The 25,120-nt window shown below is 39.7% G+C and overlaps 1 protein-coding gene, 1 pseudogene and 2 gene segments (V, D, J or C); all 4 read right to left on the minus strand.

The window, feature by feature from the left end:
- LOC133456801 (immunoglobulin gamma-1 heavy chain-like) overlaps positions 1-16,137 on the minus strand; it is a 44,492-nt gene extending 28,355 nt beyond the window's left edge. The window contains exons 1-3 of the mRNA XM_061735389.1: positions 16,095-16,137; positions 16,011-16,019; positions 2,671-2,970 (exon numbers count right to left, since the gene is read on the minus strand). Coding sequence (XP_061591373.1) covers positions 2,671-2,970; positions 16,011-16,019; positions 16,095-16,137 — 352 coding nt within the window. The remainder of the gene's footprint in view (positions 1-2,670; positions 2,971-16,010; positions 16,020-16,094) is intronic.
- Positions 1-25,120, minus strand: part of LOC133456203 (uncharacterized) — a 119,973-nt pseudogene that overhangs the window by 36,569 nt on the left and 58,284 nt on the right.
- Positions 19,358-19,912, minus strand: LOC133457564 (Ig heavy chain V region 914-like). The segment is given in 2 exon segments: positions 19,358-19,773; positions 19,870-19,912. Coding segments are annotated over 2 exon segments (459 nt in total).
- Positions 22,263-24,454, minus strand: LOC133457566 (Ig heavy chain V region 5A-like). The segment is given in 3 exon segments: positions 22,263-22,382; positions 24,016-24,314; positions 24,415-24,454. Coding segments are annotated over 3 exon segments (459 nt in total).

A 25,120-nucleotide genomic window follows, 5' to 3' on the forward strand; every position in this document is an offset into this window, starting at 1 on the left:
ATTAGAATCAAGTGTCCTGATGCAAGGAGACATCTAAAACACGCAGGACGGTGTGCCTCAAGGACCAGAGCTGGGAAACACAGTTTTAGAAATCTCACCAGCTTCTAATTAACACTCATTAACTTGTCATCAAGGTCCCCACAACTCTGGTGATCACGCAGCTACTTGCAGGTGATAAAGCATTGTGACAGTTTGGCCCCCCCTGCAGGGACACAACGACACCTTGCAGATTGCTTTTGGCCTCATGTCCCCTTAAGACATAGACATGCAGGTTCCAGTTCCTGAAGACCCCTGCCGGGACATTGTCACGCAAGGTCCGGCGTCTTGCATCCCTGCCGAGACTTCCAGCCCCCACAGAGACAAAGACCATATACGGACTTCCTGATCCCTCAGGGGTGGTCCCAAAGCTAAAGGGTCCCACCTCTGACTGGCTCTCACTGGGCTGGTTTATTCCTGTAACTTTTGTATAAAAACCCTTTGAACAAACCAATTTGGGTCGGCACACCAACTACAGATTAGATCTGTGCTGGTCATGTCCACCGCCGGCTTACTGATTAAAAACTCTCTATACCACGAGCGGACTTCTGAACTGGTTTTTGATAAATTCCTCAACACAGGACAGGGGCCTTCCAGGACCAGGGTTGGGAAAAACTGATTAACAGAACATTTTATGTTTGAATCTTAGCTGAAAACTAAATTGAGTTTTGACACAGCAATAAAACCAATAAGTGAGTTTTAGTTTTTAATTCAGTCTAGTCTTGATTGCCATGAATTTACATTCAGAGATATAAGTAGATACATGAGACAGAAGAGAGAGAAGCTGAACACCCATGACCTTTACTTGTTCTTAAATCTTTGAATGATCTGATATAAATACAGCAGGTTTTTGTACAGCTGCTCAGTCAGCTTGAGTCACTGTGGGTGTCGAGCGCAATAATAAACAGCAGAGTCTTCAGTCCTCAGACTGTTCATCTGCAGATACACCTGCTGTCTGTTATTTTCTCTGGAGACGGTGAACCGGCCTTGAACTGACTGAGAGTAGTATTTGCTATTGCCACCATCAGTTGCAATCCACTCCAGTCCTTTTCCAGGAGCCTGTCTGACCCATCCCATCCAATAGCTGCTTAGTGAGAATCCAGAGACTGTACAAGTCAGTTTATGGGACTCTCCAGGTCTTTTAACCACTGATTCAGACTCTGTTAATGTCTGACTATCAGCACCTATCAATGGAAAAGAAAGTAGTCATAACATATACTTTAACAACTTTATAAATACAGATTCAACTCAGGGTCAGTTAACATTTTCACCTGTCCAGCAGATAGTTAAAAGCAGCAATCCTGTCCTGAATCCCATCGTGTCAAGTGTGTTCTCACTTTTCTCTGGTGTTCACTTTACAGTCAGATAAATAGAGACTGGAGATCTCAGTTTTGCATTGACTCCTCCTTGAAAATCAAACCGGTCCAGACTGAATCAGTGATGCTAGTATCTGATTTATGACCTCATAGATTCATGAGTTTATATAAAACCTAAGGGGAAACTAAGGAGGCAACTCTTCCCTGAGTTTATTTGTAAAACCTGAATTCTGGTCTAGTTCTGTTCAGAATCTTGTTTACACCTGTAGATGTTGATAAAGAAATGTCTTGAAAACAGGATAAAAAATATGCATTTTTTTAAAGTAAAAATCATTGCTGAAAAATTGTGATTTATCTTCCACCTTTCGATTAACTCAAGTATCTTCACCAACTTTTTTCAACTTTTTCCACATAAAAGAAATATGATCTTTCATGTTTCAAGGATCATCAATAAAACGACCTGCTGTTTCTGACTTGTTAGTTTGAGCAGTATGTGGATAACAACTCTGTAACTTCCCTCTAGTGGTCAAAAAGGGAACTGCAATAAATGTTGCACTCGAAGTTTTGTAAAAAGTCCTAAAATAAGCAACGTTGTTAGTGGTCTCCACATGTATTTCATCTCTTTGATAGTGGTCTCCACATGTATTTCATCTCTTTGAGTTTTAGAGAGTTTGTTTTTTATGTGGAGCAGATACAACCTCAAATGTGTTTTCTGTGAGTTTACTTGCTCTTGAACTCATGAGCATCAGTGTTTATCTCATTTTAGTTCCTACGGCTGTGGTGGCTGGTGGTTTGTGTGGTCACCTCCCACTCAGAAGGTTCTTGGTTTGACTCTTGGCTGAGGTTTTTGCTTCTTTCAGGGTTACATCATGTCAGACATCTGATGTAAATCATCCACCTCTGCTGTGGCAGTCCCTTCAAAACTTTGACTTTCTATCTTGTTTCTGCTGAAATGAACCAACACGGACTCAGAAACTGCTGTCTTCCGTCTGACTGTGGGATCAATTACCAACAGTGCTGCAATAAGAAAAACAGTTCCTCAATATCTCTCACTCTTATGTTGTAATCTGGAAAAACCATATTGTGTCAAATTAAAGACGTGTCAAATGTCAGGTTATTTGTTGTTTTTATTATTTTATCCATGAAATACACATATAATAATTGTTAAAGTGGGAATAAATAACACTTTTCAGAATATTCGCAGGAGTAGAAATTTGATACAAAAATAAAAAAAACTAAAAAGCTGTCAACAACAGCCCAAAAAAGAGGAACGGTGGGTTTTTGTCCAGCTGTTGAACCAACTTCTATCTCTGTGTATCACGAGCACAGTAATAAACAGCAGAGTCTTCAGTCCTCAGACTGTTCATCTGCAGATACAGCTGCTGTCTGGTATTGTCTCTGGAGATGGTGAACCGGCCTTGAACTGACTGAGAGTAGAATTTGCCACTACTGAGACCCTCAGTTGCAATCCACTCCAGTCCTTTTCCAGGAGCCTGTCTGACCCAGGCCATCCAATAGTTGCTGAAATCTAATCCAGAGGCTGTACAAGTCAGTTTATGGGACTCTCCAGGTCTTTTAACCACTGATTCAGACTCTGTTAATGTCTGACTATCAGCACCTGTCAATGGAAAAGAAGTAGTCATAAAATATACTTTAACAACTTTATAAATACAGATTCAACTCAGGGTCAGTTAACATTTTCACCTGTCCAGCAGATAGTTAAAAGCAGCAATCCTGTCCTGAATCCCATCGTGTCAAGTGTGTTCTCACTTTTCTCTGTTGTTCACTTTACAGTCAGATAAATAGAGACTGGAGATCTCAGTTTTGCATTGACTCCTCCTCGAAAATCAAACCGGTCCAGACTGAATCAGTGATGCTGCAGCGTCTGATTTACGACCACACAGATTCATGAGTTTATATAAAACCTAAGGGGAAACTAAGGAGGCAACTCTTCCCTGAGTTTATATGTAAAACCTGAATTCTGGTCTAGTTCTGTTCAGAATCTTGTTTACACCTGTAGATGTTGATGAAGAAATGTCTTGAAAACAGAGTAAAAAATGTGCATTTTTTAAATTAAAAATCATTGCTGAAAAATTGTGATTTATCTTCCACCTTTCGATTACCTCAAGTATCTTCACCAACTTTTTTCTACTTTTTACAGATTAAAAAAATATGATCTTTCATGTTTCAAGGATCATCAATAAAACGACCTGCTGTTTCTGACTTGTTAGTTTGAGCAGTATGTGGATAACAACTCTGTAACTTCCCTCTAGAGGTCAAAAAGGGAACTGCAATAAATGTTGCACTTGAAGTTTTGTAAAAAGTCCTAAAATAAGCAACGTTGTTAGTGGTGATGAGGCATTCCAGATCCCTGCGGGGACACAACGCCGCCCTGCGGATGGCTCCTGAACTCATGTGCCCCTCAGCACATTGACATGCAATTCCAGTTGCTAAGGACCCCTGCCGGTACGACACCTTGCCGGCAGCGCATTGTCTCATTCAGTGTCCCTGGACATTGTCATTCCAGTCCCTGCGTCTTGCATCCCTGCTGGGAAAGGCACCAGGGAGTGTATCGGACTTCCAGCCCCCGCAGAAACAAGACCATATATGGATTTCCTGACAAAAGGCCACACCTCTGACTGTCTCACTGACTTGTTTAATTCTGTTGTTTGTTCTTGTATAAAAAGCTTGTTACAAAATCACTCGATGTCAGCCCACCGACCGGGACACTGCGTCTGTGTTGGTCTGCTGAACGCCGGCTAAATAAAATCTCTCACCCCACAGCGGACTCCTGAACTGGACTTTGTATTATTCCTCAACAATTTGGTGCGGTGACCCGGATTGACAATAAACCTTCGACGGAAACTCCTTTTCCAGACCAACGGCACAACCAGCGACTCTATCTACATTTTCAAAGGTAAGGGATCCATTTGCAAAATCCCAAATTATTGTTGCTGAGTTGTTGTCGAAAAGTCTGTGGACTGGAGTACCAGAGAAAAGGTTGACGTCATCCTCAAATTTTAGGTAAGTCCGCTGTGTGGTTGTGAAGGTTATATTTTTTTATTATTATTTTGTGTTATTGGGAAGGTTATTGTAAAGATGTTTTAGGAATGCTGGCAATTTCATAACACTTGAATTTGATTGTGTTGTGAGAATGTTCTGCTTCTCCTGCCTTAGAATTGACTCGCTCTTCTAAAAAGGTTTAATATCTCGGGTAACATTAAAAGAGAGAAATGGCCAGAACGCCATGGTTGGTCTGAGTACCAAAACAAAGTCCAGTGGGACTTGCATATGCAGGACTTGAGGTCCATAAAAAGTGTTGGAACACTGAGTTATTTGTGGAAAACTGACATATATGTAGAAGAACTGGTTTTATTTTATAGATGGGGATGACTAGCTCTCCCAAATACTTGGGGTATATTTCATTTCAGTAAGAATCGACTCGCTCTCCTTACACTAAGCCGAATGATTTGTATGCTCAAGTAGACTAATGGTTGGAAGAATCAGCAAGTGATTTGTGGGCAAAAGTAAGTGTAATTGAAGTTTTTTTTCTGGGAGGGATCTTACAGAAGGAAAAATGGGAAGTTTTCTCAGTAAAGAGTCAGAGGAAGAGCTGACTGGTCCTTCTAAATACATGTACGATAACTACGGTACCAATAGCATTAAGTTTGTTAAAACATGGGTTAAGATAACTAAAGACGACGGTCTCTTAAAATTTCCCCCAAGTGGGACCTTCGATCGGACTAGATTAGAAAATTTAAAGGAAAAATTTAATTCTCAAACAAATGGACAAAAGCACTTCAACTCCTTCAGATTTTGGAGGGATGAAAGCAGAAGCCGTAATGCAGAATCCCAAATAGCTTCGCTTACGGATCAAAATAAAAAGCTGATGGCTCAATTAGAAGAGTGTAAAAACGCAACGCAGACAAAGAAGGAATTAGACCCATTAACCGGGTCCTCCACAAACATTAAAATAAACAAAAACAATCATGCCACAACAATGTATCCTGTGAAAGAATTGGAAGAACTTAAAAACACAACGCGGCCAAAATGAAAGTGGAAAACCATTTAAATGATCAAATCAAAAACCTTTATCCGGTAAAACAGATTAAAGAATCAAGTGACGATGACACTTCTGATGATGACTGGATTTTACAACATCCCAAGTCTGAAGACAATAGCCAAAACAGTGAAGAGGAGTGGGTTGTGAAAAGAGGCAGAAAATCAAAGAAAACTGTAGCAGGTCTCGCTGCCACGGGGCCCGACCGACAGGATGGAGAGACACGGAGTTTCGTGCAGACCCTTTTATTACAGCAGTTTCACCAACACCCAGGACACACGTGCTTCCAGCTCCAGCAGCTTCCGCCCCAGTCTGACTCCTCAGTCCTCTTTATAAGGCTGGCAGGGTGATGAGGTTGACGGGCCACACCTGTGCCCCGTCAGCCTGAGTGGCTGCAGCTCCTCCACTCTGCCACAAAACACAATCAGTAAAATTAGCTCCACTGATCACAATGGGAAAAGATGTTATCTACAAACCTTGGAGCCGAAGAGAACTAAAAGCGATAGTAGGAGATTTTCCCAAGGATGTCAGAAAAATTAAACAAAAATGGCTAGATGAATGCGAATCAGTATGCACAATATACACACCTCACATGCCTGACATAATGCAACTGTTAAAGCTAACTTTGCTACCTGATTTGAAAAGCAGAGTACTTGATGCATGTAGAATTCCCTCTGATCCTACAGCTGTTGCCAAAATCACACCAGAAGAAGCTCAGACCCTTTACAGCATCATCACTTTAGCAGTTCAAAAGGAAGTAGTACAACAAGTGGACTTTACTCCTCTCACAAAACTTAAACAAGGAAAAGATGAGAATCCCAGGGAACTCTATGCTACAATGATGTTGACAGCAAAAGAAAATTGTGGTTTGTCACAAGATCAGATTAATGGACTTCCTCCAGGTTACTTGCAAATATATTTGCTAGCTGCCTTCAACCAAAGGTTAAGGCTAAAGTAGTACTGACAGTTGGGTGGGCGGGGAAAGCAATGACTGAACTGGTGGAAATAGCTCAACACCACTGGGATAACACAGAACAAAAGGAATCTAAAATGTATGAAACGCTAATGCTTGCCCAAGTGTCTCACTACACAGGCGGAGTACCGAGAGGAGGACGCAGCGGCAGAGGGATCAACCAAAGATGTGGACCAATGAATCGCTCACACCACAACAAAGGTCACACGCCACACTTCCCAAACAAAAACAATAGGAACTGCTTCTGTTGTGGTGAGCCAGATCATTGGATAAAAGATTGCCCCTATAGAACATCCCAACCTAATTTTACCCTGCCTACGGTAACTCCATCAAGTGATCACATGGAGGTCCAACAAACCCCACAGCACAATCCATAGAGCTGTCAGGACAGTGCCCAAATTGAAACAGAAATAACTGTAACAGTAGCTCCACTGATAAAACTAGCAAAAACAAATGAAGAGCCTAACTTAACAATACATGTAAATGGGAAATCTACATAATTTCTGGTAGATACAGGAGCTTCTCTTTCAACTTTAAGACCAATCACTTCTACAAACTTGAAATCATCTAAAGAAACTGTCAGAGCTGTGGGAGTTGGAGGGATTCCCATGTGCTTACCTGTCTCTGAGCCTACTACAGTATCTATAGGCCCATTTACTGAAAGCATGTCAAACTTCACAACTTCTCACTCCTTTCTGCTGTCAGACACCACACCTGTAAATCTATTAGGGAGAGACTTGTTGTGCAAACTAAATCGTACCATTTACTGCACACCAGACGGTATCTTTTTAGAGACTAACCAAGATAACACAACCACCGTACTAGCAGCTCTGATAGATCAGAACCAGCCGATGGATGCGGAAAAAGGGAAAACACAGGATAGAATAGTGTCCAGTGTGCCTCCATCAGTATGGTCTTCTTCTTCTAATGACATTGGTTTGATCAAATCTACTGAACCAGTACAGATATTGCTGAAACAGAATGTCTCTTTGCCAAAGATTTCACAGTATCCTCTTTTTCAGGAAAAGAGAGAGGGCATCCGCCCTATAGTTCAATCTCTGTTAAGCCAGGGAATAATAGTGCCGTGTGATAGTCCATGCAATACTCCTATACTTCCTGTTAAAAAACCAGGTAAACCAGAATATAGATTTGTACAGGACCTACGAGCTATAAATGAAGTGGTACTCCCACGTTTCCCTTTAGTTCCAAATCCTACTACAGTTTTGTCGTCAATACCTGCCAATTCCACCCACTATACTGTGTTGGACCTTTGCAGTGCATTCTTTTCTGTCCCTCTACATAAGGATAGCCAATATTTATTTGCATTTACATATGATGGACAACAATACACATTCACCAGATTACCCCAAGGGTATACTGAGTCACCTACAATTTTTTCTCGTGCTCTAAATAATGATCTCAAAGACGTGTCATTTCCTGGAGGCTCCACTCTGATTCAATATGTTGACGATTTACTTTTAGCCAGTCCCTCTGCCTCTGCATGCGAAATGGACACAGTTACCCTTCTCAACGCTTTAGCTGTCAAAGGCCACAAAACCTCACTTAAGAAAGCTCAACTGTGTCAGAATGAAGTCCAGTATTTGGGACATACACTATCTGGCTCCACAAGGGTCCTTACTCCCTCCAGAATAAAATCTATAATAGAAATGCCCAAACCCACAACTATTTCACAGATGAAGACATTTTTAGGTATGACGGGCTATTGCAGACAATGGATAATGGATTATGCATCACTTGCAACGCCACTCGAAGACATATGCAAACCCTCAGACTGCACTCAGCCCTCAACCTGGTCACAACAAGCTGATGATGCTTTTAACAAGTTAAAACAGGCATTACTATCTGCCCCTGCGCTCAGCCTTCCCGACTACAACCAACCATTCACTCTTTTTGTACATGAAAAATGTGGATTTGCCCAATCTGTTCTCACTCAACGTCATAACTCTGCTTACAGACCTGTGGCGTACTTTTCCTTTAAACTGGATCCCGTCGAGAGAGGGCTTCCACCTTGTCTCAAAGCCGTGGCCGCAGCAGCACTTGCTATTAACAAATCTGCTGATATTGTTTTAGGGTCACCACTAACAGTCATGGTCCCACACGATGCACTCACCCTGATTACCAGAGAGGCACATAGACATGTGACAGGGACAAGAGAAGCAAAATACGTACTAACTCTCACTGCTCCACACATTACACTAAAAAGATGTTCTATCCTTAACCCTGCTACATTACTACCAACCGAAGATGATGGGGAACCCCATAATTGTATGGATGTCACCTCATGTTCATCTAAACCTCGTCCCGACCTTTCTGAAGCTCCACTCTCTAACTGATCTTGTTTTCTTCACTGACGGCTCTGCTTATAGAGACAATGGAATACCATATGCAGGTTATGCAATTTGTGATAATTTCTCAATTGTTGAAAGTGCCGCCCTGCCCTCCTCCAGCTCCGCCCAAGTAGCTGAACTATATGCACTGATGAGAGCCTGTCAACTAGCAAAAGGTAAAACTGTTACAATCTATACAGATTCCAGATATGCTTTTGGTTGTGTACATGATTTTGGTATATTGTGGGCGAACCGAGGATTTATCACATCCTCGGGGACACCCGTTAAACATGGTCAATTGATTGGTGAACTGTTAGAAGCATGTCAACTACCTTCATCTATTTCTGTTGTTAAATGTGAAGCCCACACCAAATTCAAGGACCCTGTTTCACTAGGCAATGCTTCGGCTGACCATGCAGCAAAAGAAGCCGCCAAATTTGGCTTACCTGTCCATGTAAAGCTCTGCCCTTCTATACCCGCTAACGATCTGGCTTCTCCTAATGATGTAGCCCTCTTACAAGAGACTGCTGATGCGAAGGAGCACAGATTGTGGCTTTCCCATGGTTGTAAAAATGTAAATAATTTGTGGGTCAGCAACGACGGCCGCGTTGTTGCACCCACATCCTTGTACACGCATGTCACATAGTTTGTCACATGTAAGGGTTAACCTTAAGGCTAACCCTAACCCATACCACCCGCAGTCTGCAGGGCTAGTTGAAAGACAAAATGGCATCTTGAAAAACAAACTAGCCAAACTGTGTGCTGAAACTGGGCTAAAATGGACAATGTTGTTGCCTTTGGCCCTAATGTCGATGAGGTCAACACCCGTTAGGAAGCATAAACTCACACCTCATGAAATTATTACGGGTAGACCTATGACTATACCAAGTAATTCAGTTCTATGTATGAAAAAGATGGACCTCCATGCCATGGATGAATCCATGATATCATTCTGTTCTGCTCTAACTTTTGCTGTTTAGTCAATCCACAGACAAGTAAAAGCTGTCCAGTCTCCTCCTAGTGACAAACCGTGCCATAACCTCCAACCCGGCGACTGGGTCTGTGTCAGGGAGTTCCGACGGAAAAACGCCCTGAAACCTCGCTGGTCCAAGCCTCAACACGTCCTGTTCACCACCAACACTGCCGTCAAGTGTGAGGGGCGTCTAATCTGGATCCACGCATCCCACTGCAAGAAAACAACTCCTCCGCCATGCACCGGAAACCAGCTGGTACCATCTTCTTCCTGGGGGTCTTTGTCCTCACCACCGTCGGAGCCAGTGAAAGAAACAACGCAGGCTCGGACAGCCCAGAAGTAGATGAACTTCAACACCCCAGACTTCGACGACTGGCAGAGGAGCAGGGGAGCAGCGCAGGCCACAGAGGCCCAGAAGCAGATGCATTGTACACGCCAAAACACTCACATCTGTCGCAGGAACAAAATAGACACCCTTGCAAACACCACAAACGAGACCTAACCGTTTACCAGGAGAAAATAACTCCTAAAATATATGAAACACAACCCTCAACAAACACATACCTCCAACTGGCAAAAATGGTTGCTGAAAATAGCCCACACCCTGATAACTGTTATGTGTGTGGGTTCATTCCACACAGCACAAAAGAAGGACTCCCATTAATGACTCTGCATATTACTTCATGTGACACCTGTTACATTTTGAACCTCAATTCCTCTTATGGGCATTGCAACTGTCACAAACCCCCCCAAATGAGACAAATGTATTGTGATAAAATTCACACTAGCTGTTATTCCTGCAACACACCGATTCCTCTCACCCTCACCATGATCCCAAAGACATTAAAGTGGTGTGTTGAAGGCAAAGGAACTATCCACCTAGGAACATCAAACTGTGACTCCACATACTCTCCTTCTGAAAAACCGCCTTTTAAGCCTAAAACAAGCCAAAATCCCCTGCCCGATTCCATTAAGGATTATAACTACCTTGCTACAATGGTTAATCGCTGTTCCATACCTTTACCAAAAGGTGTTTACTGGATTTGTGGCATGAAGGCTTATGAATATCTTCCAAACGGTTGGTCTGGAATATGTGGTCTGGGCCATGTGGTACCAGCCATGAGAATCGTCACTGTACCACCGAAAGTTTGCATTGTTAAAAGAGAATTGTACACACACACCCAAACACCATGGACAAGATTTTTTGGTGCCCTCGTTCCAAATTACGGAGTCATGGCAGCTTTGGACCAGATAAGGGATCTATCTCATGCAGTTGAAGACTTAGCAAATACCACAGCAAAGGGCATGTCTATGCTTTCACAAGAGATGACTGCTCTAAGGATGATGGCCTTACAAAATCGTGCTGCATTGGACTACGTATTAGCTTCTCAAGGGGGAATTGTGCTGTGATTAAAACTGAATGCTGTACCTTTATACCTAACCACAATGCCACCATCCAAGAAATAACAGATCACTTGAAAGACATTGCTAAAACATTACATACACCTGTCACGACTAGTTTGTTTGGTTGGTTTAGAGAACAGTTAGGACACGTTGGTTACTTGATATTTGAATTTTCTTTATTGGGGCTTGTACTCCTAATTGTTATTTGGCTTCTGATTACATGTCTAAGGTTCACTTGCAAAATATGTATGGCTCAAACTACTACTAAAATCATGTACTCCACTGTAATTCCACCTCTACCGTCAGTGGAGGAGGAAAATTCAGACTTTCTGTTCAAAGTTGGGATTGACTGTACTTAAAAAAAAAAAAAAAATTGTGAATTGATGAGGCATTCCAGACCCCTGCAGGGACACGACGCCGCCCTGCGGATGGCTTCTGAACTCATGTGCCCCTCAGCACATTGACATGCAATTCCAGTTGCTAAGGACCCCTGCCGGTACGACACCTTGCCGGCAGCGCATTGTCCCATTCAGTGTCCCTGGACATTGTCATTCCAGTCCCTGTGTCTTGCATCCCTGCTGGGACAGGCACCGCTGAGGACCCCTACCGGTGCAACGCCTTGCCGGCAGCGCATTGTCTCATTCAGTGTCCCTGGACATTGTCATTCCAGTCCCTGCGTCTTGCATCCCTGCTGGGACAGGCACCAGGGAGTGTATCGGACTTCCAGCCCCCGCAGAAACAAGACCATATATGGATTTCCTGACGAAAGGCCACACCTCTGACTGTCTCACTGACTTGTTTAATTCTGTTGTTTGTTCTTGTATAAAAAGCTTGTTACAAAATCACTCGATGTCAGCCCACCGACCAAGTCACTGAGTCTGTGTTGGTCTGCTGAACGCCGGCTAAATAAAATCTCTCACCCCACAGCGGACTCCTGAACTGGACTTTGTATTATTCCTCAACAGTGGTCTCCACATGTATTTCATCTCTTTGAGTTTTAGAGAGTTTGTTTTTTATGTGGAGCAGATACAACCTCAAATGTGTTTTCTGTGAGTTTACTTGCTCTTGAACTCATGAGCATCAGGGTTTATCTCCTTTTAGTTCCTACGGCTGTGGTGGCTGGTGGTTTGTGTGGTCACCTCCCACTCAGAAGGTTCTTGGTTTGGTTTCAATTACCAACAGTGCTGCAATAAGAAAAACAGTTCCTCAATATCTCTCACTCTTATGTTGTAATCTGGAAAAACCATATTGTGTCAAATTAAAGGCGTGTCAAATGTCAGGTTATTTGTTGTTTTTATTATTTTATCCACGAAATACACATATAATAATTGTTAAAGTGGGAATAAATAACACTTTTCAGGATATTCGCAGGAGTAGAAATTGTATACAAAAATAAAAAAACTAAAAAGCTGTCAACAACAGCCCAAAAAAGAGGAACGGTGGGTTTTTGTCCAGCTGTTGAACCAACTTCTATCTCTGTGTATCACGAGCACAGTAATAAACAGCAGAGTCTTCAGTCCTCAGACTGTTCATCTGCAGATTCAGCTGCTGTCTGGTGTCGTCTCTGGAGATGCTGAACCGGCCTTGAACTGACTGAGAGTAGTATTTGCTACCAGTAGTATCAGTTGCAATCCACTCCAGTCCTTTTCCAGGAGCCTGTCTGACCCAGTTCATCCAATAGCCGCTTAGTGAGAATCCAGAGACTGTACAAGTCAGTTTATGGGACTCTCCAGGTCTTTTAACCACTGATTCAGACTCTGTTAATGTCTGACTATCAGCACCTGTCAATGGAAAAGAAAGTAGTCATAAAATATACTTTAACAACTTTATAAATACAGATTCAACTCAGGGTCAGTTAACATTTTCACCTGTCCAGCAGATAGTTAAAAGCAGCAATCCTGTCCTGAATCCCATCGTGTCAAGTGTGTTCCCACTTTTCTCTGGTGTTCACTTTACAGTCAGATAAATAGAGACTGGAGATCTCAGTTTTGCATTGACTCCTCCTTAAAAATCAAACCGGTCCAGACTGAATCAGTGATGCTGCAGCGCCTGATTTATGACCTCATAGATTCATGAGTTTATTTAAAGCCTAAGGGGAAACTAAGGAGGCAACTCTTCTCTGAGTTTATATGTAAAACCTGAATTCTGGTCTAGTTCTGTTCAGAATCTTGTTTACACCTGCATGTTGGAATACGCCTCAAGATGGTTTCAGACGAACAAGCTTTCCTTGAATATAAATAAATCAAATTATATTCTTTTTAGAAACAAAAGACATTTTTTTCCTGAGCAGGATTTAAAGCTCCAAATTAATAATATAGAAATCCAACAAGTTTCATGTGTAAAATTTCTTGGTGTACTAGTGGATGAAAGATTGTCCTGGGGAAAACATATTGAGTATGTATGCAAAACAAATATGAAGTCCTATGGTATTATTAGAAGAGTTTCTTTCTTAGTTAGCAGTCCTGTCTCATGATATTATATTATAGTCTAATTTATCCATACTTGACATATTGCAACATTGTTTGGGGCGCTTCTTATTCTTTGTACCTTAACCAATTATTTTTAATTCAGAAAAGATTTTTGAGAATGATTTCATATTCTACTCATCAAGCACCTTCTGCACCCTTATTTAGCAAATTTAAATTATTATCAATTTTTTCTATTAATATGTTTCAAACATGCCTTTTTATGTTTAAGTTCATTCATTTCAAACAAGACATTCCAGGCACTTTTCATAATTTTTTTCTGTTATCATCAGATATTCACTCTTATTCAGTTAGAGGTCGGAATAACTTTCATTTACCTCTTTGTCGTACCTGCAGTCACAAATCCTTTATCAAATTCCATGGCCCTCAACTCTGGAACTCTTTAGATCGGTCTCTTAAGTTTGCGTCATCCTTAAAAATGTTTAGGACCAGCTTGGTGGGGAATCTCTTATCTAGGCAAAATTAATAGGCTATTCTTATTGAAATGAAATTGCCATTTTTATGGATATTTTTGTTTGTGTGTTTATTGTGTTTTTTTTGTTTATTTTACCTTTTCTTTTTTCCTTTCTATTCTTTTTCTATTGATTGATTTGTTTTTGTGAATTTTTATTGAGGGGCTTCATTTCCTCTCCTCCACAATTATTTGTCCTTGTATGTTAAAATAATTACTGTGTTATCATTGTGTATATGAATAAAATAATAAATAATAAAGATGTTGATGAAGAAATGTCCTGAAAACAGGGAAAAAATATGTATTTTTTAAAGTAAAAATCATTGCTGAAAAACTGTGATTTATCTTCCACCTTTCGATTAACTCAAGTATCTTCACCAACTTTTTATAACTTTTTCCAGATAAAAAAAATATGATTTTCATGTTTAAAGGATCATCAATAAAACGACATTCCAGACTCTCCATGGCGCAAACCGTAAGACACGCAACACCTCATTTAAATACTGCGGTTTGCACCTGTTATCAATTGCGCACGCAATCTTAGTTGATCACCCGCAAAACACACAACAACAGCACGTGCAAACCTTTTCAGTGCACACGTAATTTAGTACTCTTTATTTAGGATCTTAGTAAATCAGGCCCTTGGTGTTCAGTCGTCAGTAATCAGGCTGTTTGATGTCTTTTGTCATTTCTACATTAACTATAAAATAATTCCATAAAGAAAAGTGTTCAACTATCCAAAAATATTCCAAGTTATAAATGATAATTAGATTGATTTTCATTTTTTTGTCCCAAATCAGTTTCACATTTACACTCACATTAAATAAGTAAATAAGTAAAAAATTATTAAGTAAATAAATAAACTCTTGAAACGTTGCTTTCTCAAGGAACTCTTTTAGAAACCATATGTCATTGTGTGGGTTTATGATTGAGCAATTTTATTTTTGTTTCGTGAGTGCAAAAGCTAATGCAACATTGTTTCATATTTTGTATCATTGTTTTAATTCCTATTTTATCTCATTGATGTCAAATAATGATTTCAGTTGCTGTTCATTTAGACTAGAGATTGTGATGGACTGGTGACCTGTCCAGGGTGTTCCCCTGCCTCTCGCCTGAAATTGGCTGGGATAGACTCCAGCAGACCCCCGTGACCCTGCAAAGGATAAAAGCAGGTATAAAAAATGGATGGATGGAAAAAAGGAGAGAGCGTGTTCATCATCCTGGAGCTGGAGATGAGATGTTGATGCTCCACACAAAGAAACAGATCAGTCAGCAGGACAGAAGTTCACTACAAACTGTATTTGCATCAGGATATCAGGGGAGGAGGTGTGTCAACCGTCCAACTGTCTCTGATTATCATAATTAGTATTATGTTTTATGTCGGTATGAGCCTTTAGTTTAATCCAGTCTTCAAAGCCACACTAGAAAAATCAGAGAGATGGCATGTCATTTTGCCAGATACATCACATTGGTTAGATCTCCACATTTGAACATCATATATAAAAAAGATTTTAAAGTTATCATTTGTTTTGAGTGTGTAAATCAGCGCTACAAACAAGACTTTTAATCTTGGACTGATTTAAAATGAATAGTGATGCGAGGGCTCCTCCTCTGGTGGATTCATGTGTTCAGGCTCTGAGGTTTTTGTTCAGGTCTGCTGATGTTTGTGTCACTGTGACTCTGGCACAGAAATACACAGCAGAGTCTTCAGGCTGCATGTTCTGTCCATTCAGAGTCACTGTTTTACTGGAAGTGTCCAAGTCAATACTGAACTTAGTTTTCAGTGAGTCTTTGTAGTAAGAGTCTCCAGTATATTTCATCCCAATCCATTCCAGTCCTTTCCCTGCTGGTTGTCTGATCCAAGCTGTCCGGGCGCTGCTGAGAGAATAAGAGACCTGACAGCTGATGGTCAGACGATGACCTGGCTGCACAGTCACAGAGGCCGGCTGAGTCAGCTGTTCACACTTCACACCTGGGGAGGAAAACATGTTGTATATTTAATAAGTAATAACAGGAATAAGTCGGTGTGTTTGTCTGTGAGACTCACATGATCCAGCAGCCAGCAGCAGCAGCAGAGCTACAGAGAACATGTTGCTGCTGAAGTTGATCTGAGAGGAACTTATGAGATCGAGTCTTTATACGAGTCTCAGAGGAAGTTCAGTTTGCATATTAATACCAGTGTATCAGTTATTCAGTTATGTTTCCTCAAAGTGAATTATCATAGAAAAAAAATCATCCTTAAGCTGAAGTCAAAAACCTTTGTTCTTTTGATAACCATTGATATTTATTTCATTTTTTATTTTTCTTTAGAACATTAATATTCAGTTAATTCAACATTGTTTTTATTACTGAGCCTTCTAACTTATATAAATTAAAACTGGAAGAACTCAATTTCACTTCATATGAAAATAGCACGTATATATAAAAAAAGAAGAAATGAAAATACAATAATTGTAAACACAACAGAGAACCTGTTATGGTTCTGGTTCTCTGGGTTTTGTTGTAGTGGCCTTGAACCCGTTGACATCCATCATGCTGTTCTGCCACGTAATCGTGACCATCAATCCAGATGCGCAGTGATGTGAAGCAGCTTTAGAGTTTTTCTAATCAACTATGTTTTTGATATTTTCTTCAGGTATTGTTGTTGAATTTGACATATTGATGTCTCAAAGTTTTATTTGATAAAAACTTTATACTGTTTTATACAGCTTCTAATGTAGTTAATATGTTTTCATAATATTGTGCAAACCTAAATTACTCATATCTGTGTGTGTCTAGATATGTTTGCTCTGTATAAATGTATGTACATTTATGCATTTATGGGTATGCATGCGTTTGTGTGTATTTATAATTAAAAATGAACACTTCTGATTAAAAAAAAAGGTTTTACCAAAAACCAACACCTGTTAGACACTGAAAAAAAAAAGGAAATCTAAAACCACAACATCAGATGTTCTTAATGTGTTTTTGTTCATGTCATCTAAACTGTTACCATCTCCTGCCACCTTTGGGTCTGAGAGAGGTTTTTGTTCAGCATCTCTGCTTACATTAACTGCTGTGTATTTGGCACAGTAATACACAGCAGAGTCGTCTGGTTTTAAGGTGGACAGTCTCAGATAAATCAGGCTGTTGCTGTTGTCTCTGGTGATTTCTATACGTCCTTGCAAACTGCTGGAATAAACCATTTTACTTGCATCATTCCAAATCGTCCCTATCCATTCCAGTGCTTTTCCCTCATGTTGTCTGATCCAGTTCATCGCATAACGGCTGAAATTAAATCCAGTTCCTCTGCAGGAAAGACTGAGGGTTTCCTGAGGCATTTTCACCACTGAAGTGGAGGGAATGGACTCGAGAGCCTGGCCATTCAAACCTGACAAAGTACCAGAGATGGAAAGATACTGGTAAAAATGCGTATAACAAAAAGACCAGTGTATAACAACACATTGTAACTTACAGGGTAGACAGAGCGCTGTCAGCAGGAGACACAATCTGACCATCATCTTGGAACTAAAGATGTGTGTAAAGTGCTTCCCTTTAATGAAGAAGACAGTCAGTCAGTGGGAGGACAGAAGTACGTCATCTGCATTTACACTGGATTTGAAGGAGGAGATGCAAATTTTACTGGTGCAAATATCATTCAAATGATTTATTTTTTTATTTAAAACTTTTTTTGTCAATAAAAAAAGTACATTATTGTAAAAAAATGTACACGTTTTTACAGCATAAGGACAATATAATATATGAACTCTGGATGGAGATAGTTTCAGTTTTTACTGTTGTTCACTAATTGATGTTTATGATTAGTGAAAGCTGATGCTTTATGTGAGTTAAACAAATATACCACATCTACAGTTACATGAACAGATATTTTGTTTTTATCGACTTGATGCTTTGATACAGCAAAGCTGCACAAAAGTCAACAATAATCTATTATATATGGTTACTTTTAACTAAGTAACAAAATAACTAAATATTTATAACTATATATATATATATATATTTTTTTTTTTTTTTTTTTTTTTTTCATGACATATTGCCTGCACAATTTAAAGAAAAAAAACAGAATATCTGTATGAATGATAACAAGTTTTTATAGTTCATTTTTCAAACCATGAAGGTTTTAAAACAAAGATTTGAAGACCAAAAATGTTTATTTCATTTGACCTTATTCCAGTTGTAATTAAATTGTAAACTGTCTGTTTCTTTTCAGGCCTATATAACATTGCCAAACTCTGAACAAATTATAAATGTTGGTATCAGAATCAAAAATGTGCGTTTCCTCTCATCCCTTCAAATTTATGTCAGATCTATGATGGACCAGTGACCTAAGCAGGTGGATCTGCCTCCTGATCAATAAAACTTCAAAAACAATTCACTTTAGTTGGCTAAAGATTAGTTTACATTGTCTTGTTTACATAGTCTTTGCATGTGTGCACTTTTACGGAGCTGCTGCCTAATCTCATTGTACCAGTATAATGATAATAAAGGCTTTCTATTATATTCTAAAAATAATAACAAACTTTCAAAAATGCACTACTTGAGTTTTAGTGTCAGATGTGAAAATGTTGTACTTGTCATTTCGAGTGTTTCAATAATGTCGAAGTCAACCATAAAACCTGCGAACATCTGAAGTGTTCAACGTTAACTGGTTTGTTTCTAACAAGAACTTGTCACTGATTCAGTTTTTGATGAACACTTATGAAGGAGTGTACTAATACAACTACTATTACTATGAATACTACTACTACTAATAATAATAATCATCATCATCATCATAATATCATACTAGTACTACTACTTTGATTAAAATAGTAACATGGGAAACATACTGTATGATCTTTTTTTTTAAAAATATGACAAACATGAACATCAAGACGCATGTTTGTCATTTGTTAAATATTGTACTGACTTTTTCTTTCATTTTCATTTTTTTAACCTGCATCTTCATGGTCATGTCAGTTGTTTTAGCTTGTGTCTACTTTTATCCATATATGAAACAGAGCACCTCAAAATACACTGAATACTCAGAAGTTTCTGCATAAGGTAATTTACAGAATAAAATGCATGTTTAAGTATCTACAATCAACTTTATTTCTATAGCACTTTTCACAGATATATTCACAGATATATTATCACAGATAAAAATCCCAAAGTGCTATACAATAAAAAGTGGAGCATGATGAAAGAAAAGGTATAAAAGACAGGGATTAAGAACATTAAAAAGAAATAAAAGAGCAAAATGAAACAGAGTTTCAAAAATTGCTAAATCAAAATTATTCAGTTAACTAAAAGCTTGCCCAAAAAGAGAGGTTAAAGACTAAAGAGACCGTTCACACTACATGTGGTTGGGTCTTGCTGGAAGCAGAGTTTTTGTGCAGGTCTAGTGGTGGTTTGTGACACTGTGCGGCAACGGACACAGTAATACACAGCTGTGTCTTCAGGCTGCAGATTCTGTCCTGTTATTGTCGCTGTTCCAGCAGAAGAGTCTCTGCTGTAGCTGAACTTGTTTTTCAGAGCATTATTTTGATAAAAATTTCCTCCATCTCCAACTCCACCCCACTTATAAAAGATCCAGTCCATTGGTTTTCCTTCACGCTGTCTGATCCAACCTGTTGCATAGCTGTTATCAGTCAGAGAATAACCCGAGACCCGACAGGTGATGCTCAAAGACTGTCCAGGCCGAACAAGCTCTGATTCTGGCTGGATGAGATCAATACTGTACACACCTGCAGAAACACAAACCAACATCATCTCCATCACTCATCTGAATAATTAATGTTTCTAAAGTACTTATTATTGTGATTCCACTGAAATCTCCTCACAGGATCCAGCTGCCAGCAGCAGCATCAGAGCTACAGAGAACATGGTTGATGCTGAAGAACGAGGTGAAGTCTGCCGTCCTCTCTCTCACTGACACACACACACGCTTCACTTCCTTATCAGTAACATCAGTTTGCATATTGTTGAATAAATAACTACATTTACATCCAATTATAATTATACATTATTTCCATGTTCTGTTTAGCTCTTGACTTTGCAGGACTATAGAAACAGTTGAGTACTCAAGTACTGAGTAACTTGTACTTTAAAGTGAAGTGGAATAATTTATTCTGGTGGTGATTTGTCAGTACTGTGTAGCTACATATTATAGTTCTCATAAGCTTTTGACAAAATCAAGCTGTACACTTGGATAAGATAAGATAAGATATCCTTTATTTTCTCCCTCAGTGGGGAAACTTATTTGTTGTCAGCAGTACACACATATAGGGGAGGGGTAAAAAGACTGAAAAGTCAGAAATAAAAAATATATAAAAAATACAAAAGATACGTATAAAATATGTATAAACAGGATATGAACAGTATATACAGTTAAACAGTGCAGAAAAGCAGGTCGAGTGTTGTGAGGTAGACTGGCAGATTGGCAGATATTGCACATCTTATATTATTGCACATCTTATTGTCATATTATTGTCTGTTGGCTACTGAGAGCAGGCATGGTTGTACAGTCTGATGGCAGCGGGGAGGAAGGACCTGCGATGCCTCTCGGTGGTGCATCGTGGGTGACGAAGCCGGTCACTGATGGAGCTCTCCAGGGCTCTGACAGTCTCATGAAGGGGGTGGGAGACATTGTCCATGATGGAGGACAGCTTAGCCACCATCCTCCTCTCCCCCACCACCTCCACCCGGTCCAGACTGCAGCCCAGGACAGAGCCGGCTTTCCTCACCACCTTGTCCAGTCTCTTCCTCTCTGCTGCAGTGATGCTGCTGCTCCAGCAGACCACCCCATAAAAGATGGCCAACGCCACCAAAGAGTCATAAAAGGTCCTCAGGAGGCCGTCCCTCACTCCGAAGGACCTCAGTCTGCGCAGCAGGTGGAGTCTGCTTAATAAATGTATTGAATGTTGAGTTTTAGCTGACATGTAATTTATTTGTCATCTGACTGTCTACAACATAAGTGCTAGTTGAGAATTATGTGGATTTTGGCTGAAGAGGAAGTTCTTTAAGACAATATCAGTAGCATCAAGTGTAACTGACTGTATCTCAAAACACCATTATTACAGTCATTAAAGTTCTGTGACAGGATCTCCACATCATCGTACACCGAACAAACTAATAACATGGAAAACAAAATATAAAAACGACTTGGTTGTAGGACAGCGTTTTCACATTAGACAACGAGACATACATGTAAACACACGCAGAAGCCAAACACTTGATTTTCCTGTATCATTACTAAAAAATAAATAGGGCTGAGGTCAAACTAATCAATGCTTACATCATTTCATTGTGTCAGTTATTAAAGATCATTAACTTCCAAAGGCTGACACAAAGAACAAATGTGTCTCTTTCAAACAGAGACGCAGCTGTGAGTTTATTGTCCTCCAGCTGCAGCAGTGGAGAAAACACGCGCTCCAACTGGGGATCGTCTGTTCTCTGGTCAGATGTTTAAATTGCTTCTTCTGAACTTCAGCATATCCTCCACCCCGTGTGTCACTGAAACCCGTCTCAGGGAGAACGTCCTGGATACTGCAGTGCGGCTCTCCGGCCTCCAGCTGTTCCCAGACATCCAGATAACCAGATAACAGACATGGAGAGGGAACATCCAGACTCGCTCATCATTCTGGGGGACTTTAAGAGAGTCTGTTGTTGACAACGTTTCTATGGTGTTTCATTCACAATGATCTGTGTTTTGTGCAATATGTATTTGTGCTGTTCTTTGGTGAATTCTAGGTGACTAAAATAAACAGTTAAGATCATCCTGGACTTTTTATATGGACTTTGCTTTTAACTGACTTTATTTTCATATTTTATTTGTTTATTTAAATTCGACAATATAGCAAAAACATTTAGTTAGAATCATGATTTTTGAACTGATGCCTTTTAATATATATTTGATTAATTATTGATGAATCAACTGATAACTTTTTTTCTCTTGTATCAGAGGATACTGCTGTGTTTGTTTCTGAGGTCTCTGTGTTTTATTAGACATACATGTATGTGGTGTGAGAGCTCCTCCTCTGGTGATTTCATCTTACAGGTTTAACAGTTGTGAGAGGTTTTTTTCAGATCTGCAGACGTTTGTGTTACTGTGACTCTCACAGCAACACACCGCAGAGTCTTCAGGCTGCATGTTCTGACCATAGACTCACTAGAGTCACCGTGTTGCTGCAAGAGTCCAAGTTGATGCTGAACTTGTGAATCTTGGTAAAATGAGCTACAGTTTATCCAACACGTGCACCTCCAACCCACTCCGGTCCTTTTCCTGCAGGCTGTCTGACCCAGTGTGTGTGACGGTCTCCAACAGAATAAGAGACCCGACAGGTGATGGACAGACCTGACGACACAGTCACACCTGCTGAAAGAAGAAGATATGTTGAAGGATACATCATACGATATGGAAAATCAATCTAATTTACCAAAAAAATGTAATAAAATATTTTATAAAATATATATTTTTACAAAATGTAATCAGAATCAAAAGTTTTTGTAACTATACATAAGTACGACGAGATTCAATGCTCGGCCTTAAAGTGTGAATCACATAAAAGGCAGTTTACAATAAAACAATCTATAACATAATACAATTATTGCAAAACCTGAGGTGGCAGAATGTAAGGAAAGTGCAGGTGTATTATACCAACTAGGGATAAAAATAATGAAAAATAGAGATTATAATCCAAAGACACTCACATCCAGCTGCCAACAGCAGTAGAGGAACGGCACAAAACAACCACTGACACGAGTCAGTGGTTGTTTCAGTGGAATTTTGTTAGTTAAAGCTCAACAATACTGTCTGGAAATCACCTTTTCATACAAGTTAATCTAATTATGTAGAAATTAAAAAAACATTGTTGAGGTATTTGCCCGAAATCGATAATAGATCTCAGTATAAATATAGACCTTAAATTAACCCCATATCAGCTGTGAACTTTTTATTATCGTTTTTTTAAAAATAAAGATTTTTTTTGTTTGTTTGTTTTTTTCTAATAAGGTTTCCGATGGTAATTGACATCTACATTTATATCCTTCGTTCAGTTATACAAATTAATGAAGTATTATCTTTGTATAGTTTATATTTTGATGATCAGTATCAGCACAGAAACACAGGTTAAAACAAGCTAAAATGAAGATTTGTGATTTGTGATAACTTTGAGCACACAAATATTTTATTAAAAAAATATATATTTATAAGGTTTCTGTATCATGAGGGAAACATTTTTCACATGTTATGTATTACAAATACAACTAATGAAATGAAATGAAAACCAGAAACTTCTTGTGTGCTCTCTAACATAACTGAATAGTTTGGGAGGATTTTTTCTGGCTGCTCCACCAACCTCAGTCTCTGTGGTTGTAGTTGTTGCTCATTCCTCCATCCAGACTTGAAAACAAAGGTGAGTCTTTTCTACGGTGGCCGACAAGGGCCAAACGCACTGCAACGGCCTAATGCGTCTCAGTTAAGGAAAACGGCCGTTGCAGTGCGTTTGGCCCTTGTCGGCCACCGTACTTTTCAGCCGTGAACTTTGACCTGTAGAACACTTGATCTTACTTTGTAGGAGCTGGACGGAAACGTATCATCTGAAAACAACTCAAAACCCTTATTTTACTATCTTGCATTTAGTCCTGCTTGAATGGGATATTTTCACCTTTAATGTGTAAACAAGGTGCATTTATTTACGGTACCTGATTTCATCTCTCTACTTTTAGTTGATGTTTTGTTTTTCGGTGTATTTCTATTTATTTGTCTGTATATAGTTTCATGATTGTTGATACAGTTTGTACAGCATTTTCATCAACTGCATTTTATGTCAACAAACTGAAATAAACTTGACTGCTGGTGAAAAAACAAAACAAAACAGATATTGATCAGAATAAGTACAGTATGATGTTAAAACTGCAAAGATCCGAATGACGATGGAAAAAAGAGGAAGGAGTTTTTGTATGAGTTTCCTGCTTATGTCTCTTACTGTGTCTCTTCTGGCACAGAAATACACAGCAGAGTCTTCAGGCTGCATGTTCTGTCCATTCAGAGTCACTGTTTTACTGGAAGTGTCCAAGTCAATACTGAACTTAGTTTTCAGTGAATCTTTGTAGTAAGAGGTTGCAGTATGTTTCATGCCGATCCATTCCAGTCCTTTCCCTGCTGGTTGTCGGATCCAAGCTGTGTAGGAGCCGAGAGAATAAGAAACCTGACAGCTGATGGTCAGACGATGACCTGGCTGCACAGTCACAGAGGCCGGCTGATTCAGCTGTTCACACTTCACACCTGGGGAAGATAAATATCAATATGTTGAATATAGAAGGAGCGTAAAGCAGCTATCAGTCATATCATCAGATGTCAGCTTCTCTGTCTCAGTGAGACTCACAGCATCCAGCGGCCAGCAGCAGCAGAGCTACAGAGAACATGTTGTTGTAGTGACGGTGATCTGACGGGAACTTCTCTGGTTTTACTGCAAATGACAGCAGGAATCAAGACTTTATATGAGACGTAGAGGAAGTTCAGTTTGCATGAGGAAGAACATGAACACATTAAACCTCCCAGCACAATTCCAGCAGCTTTGATGCAAATGTTTACAGAGACACATGAAATAAATTAATCCTGAAATGTTTCATCTTTTCATGTACTTTATTCATAATTTTGCATACAATTTAATAAGGTAATGATATAGGTTTTATTTGGATAAATATGATATTATCTGTTTACTTCTGTGACTGTTAGATGAGATCCTGGTGTTTTCTGAGAGAAGTTGCAGCATTTGATGACTGAAGATTAAAACATGATGATCCCTGTCAGAGCCCTGGAGCTTTTCCCTGCACGTGTGTGTGTGTGTGTGTGTGTGTGTGTGTGTGTGTGTGTGTGTGTGTGTGTGTGTGTGTGTGTGTGTGTGTGTGTGTGTGTGTGTGTGTGTGTGTGTGTGTGTGTGTGTGTGTGTGTGTGTTGTGTGTATTGCAACCTGATCTCACAAAAATCCGTGAAATGCCCACGACCTCTTACCACTGTTTTCCGTGGTACCAACACGGAAAGTGGTATAATTCCGTGTGTGCACCACGGATATTGTACCATGCAAAGTC

This window comes from Cololabis saira, chromosome 12, assembly GCF_033807715.1.
Source record: "Cololabis saira isolate AMF1-May2022 chromosome 12, fColSai1.1, whole genome shotgun sequence".
In the NCBI taxonomy this organism is placed as follows: domain Eukaryota; kingdom Metazoa; phylum Chordata; class Actinopteri; order Beloniformes; family Belonidae; genus Cololabis; species Cololabis saira.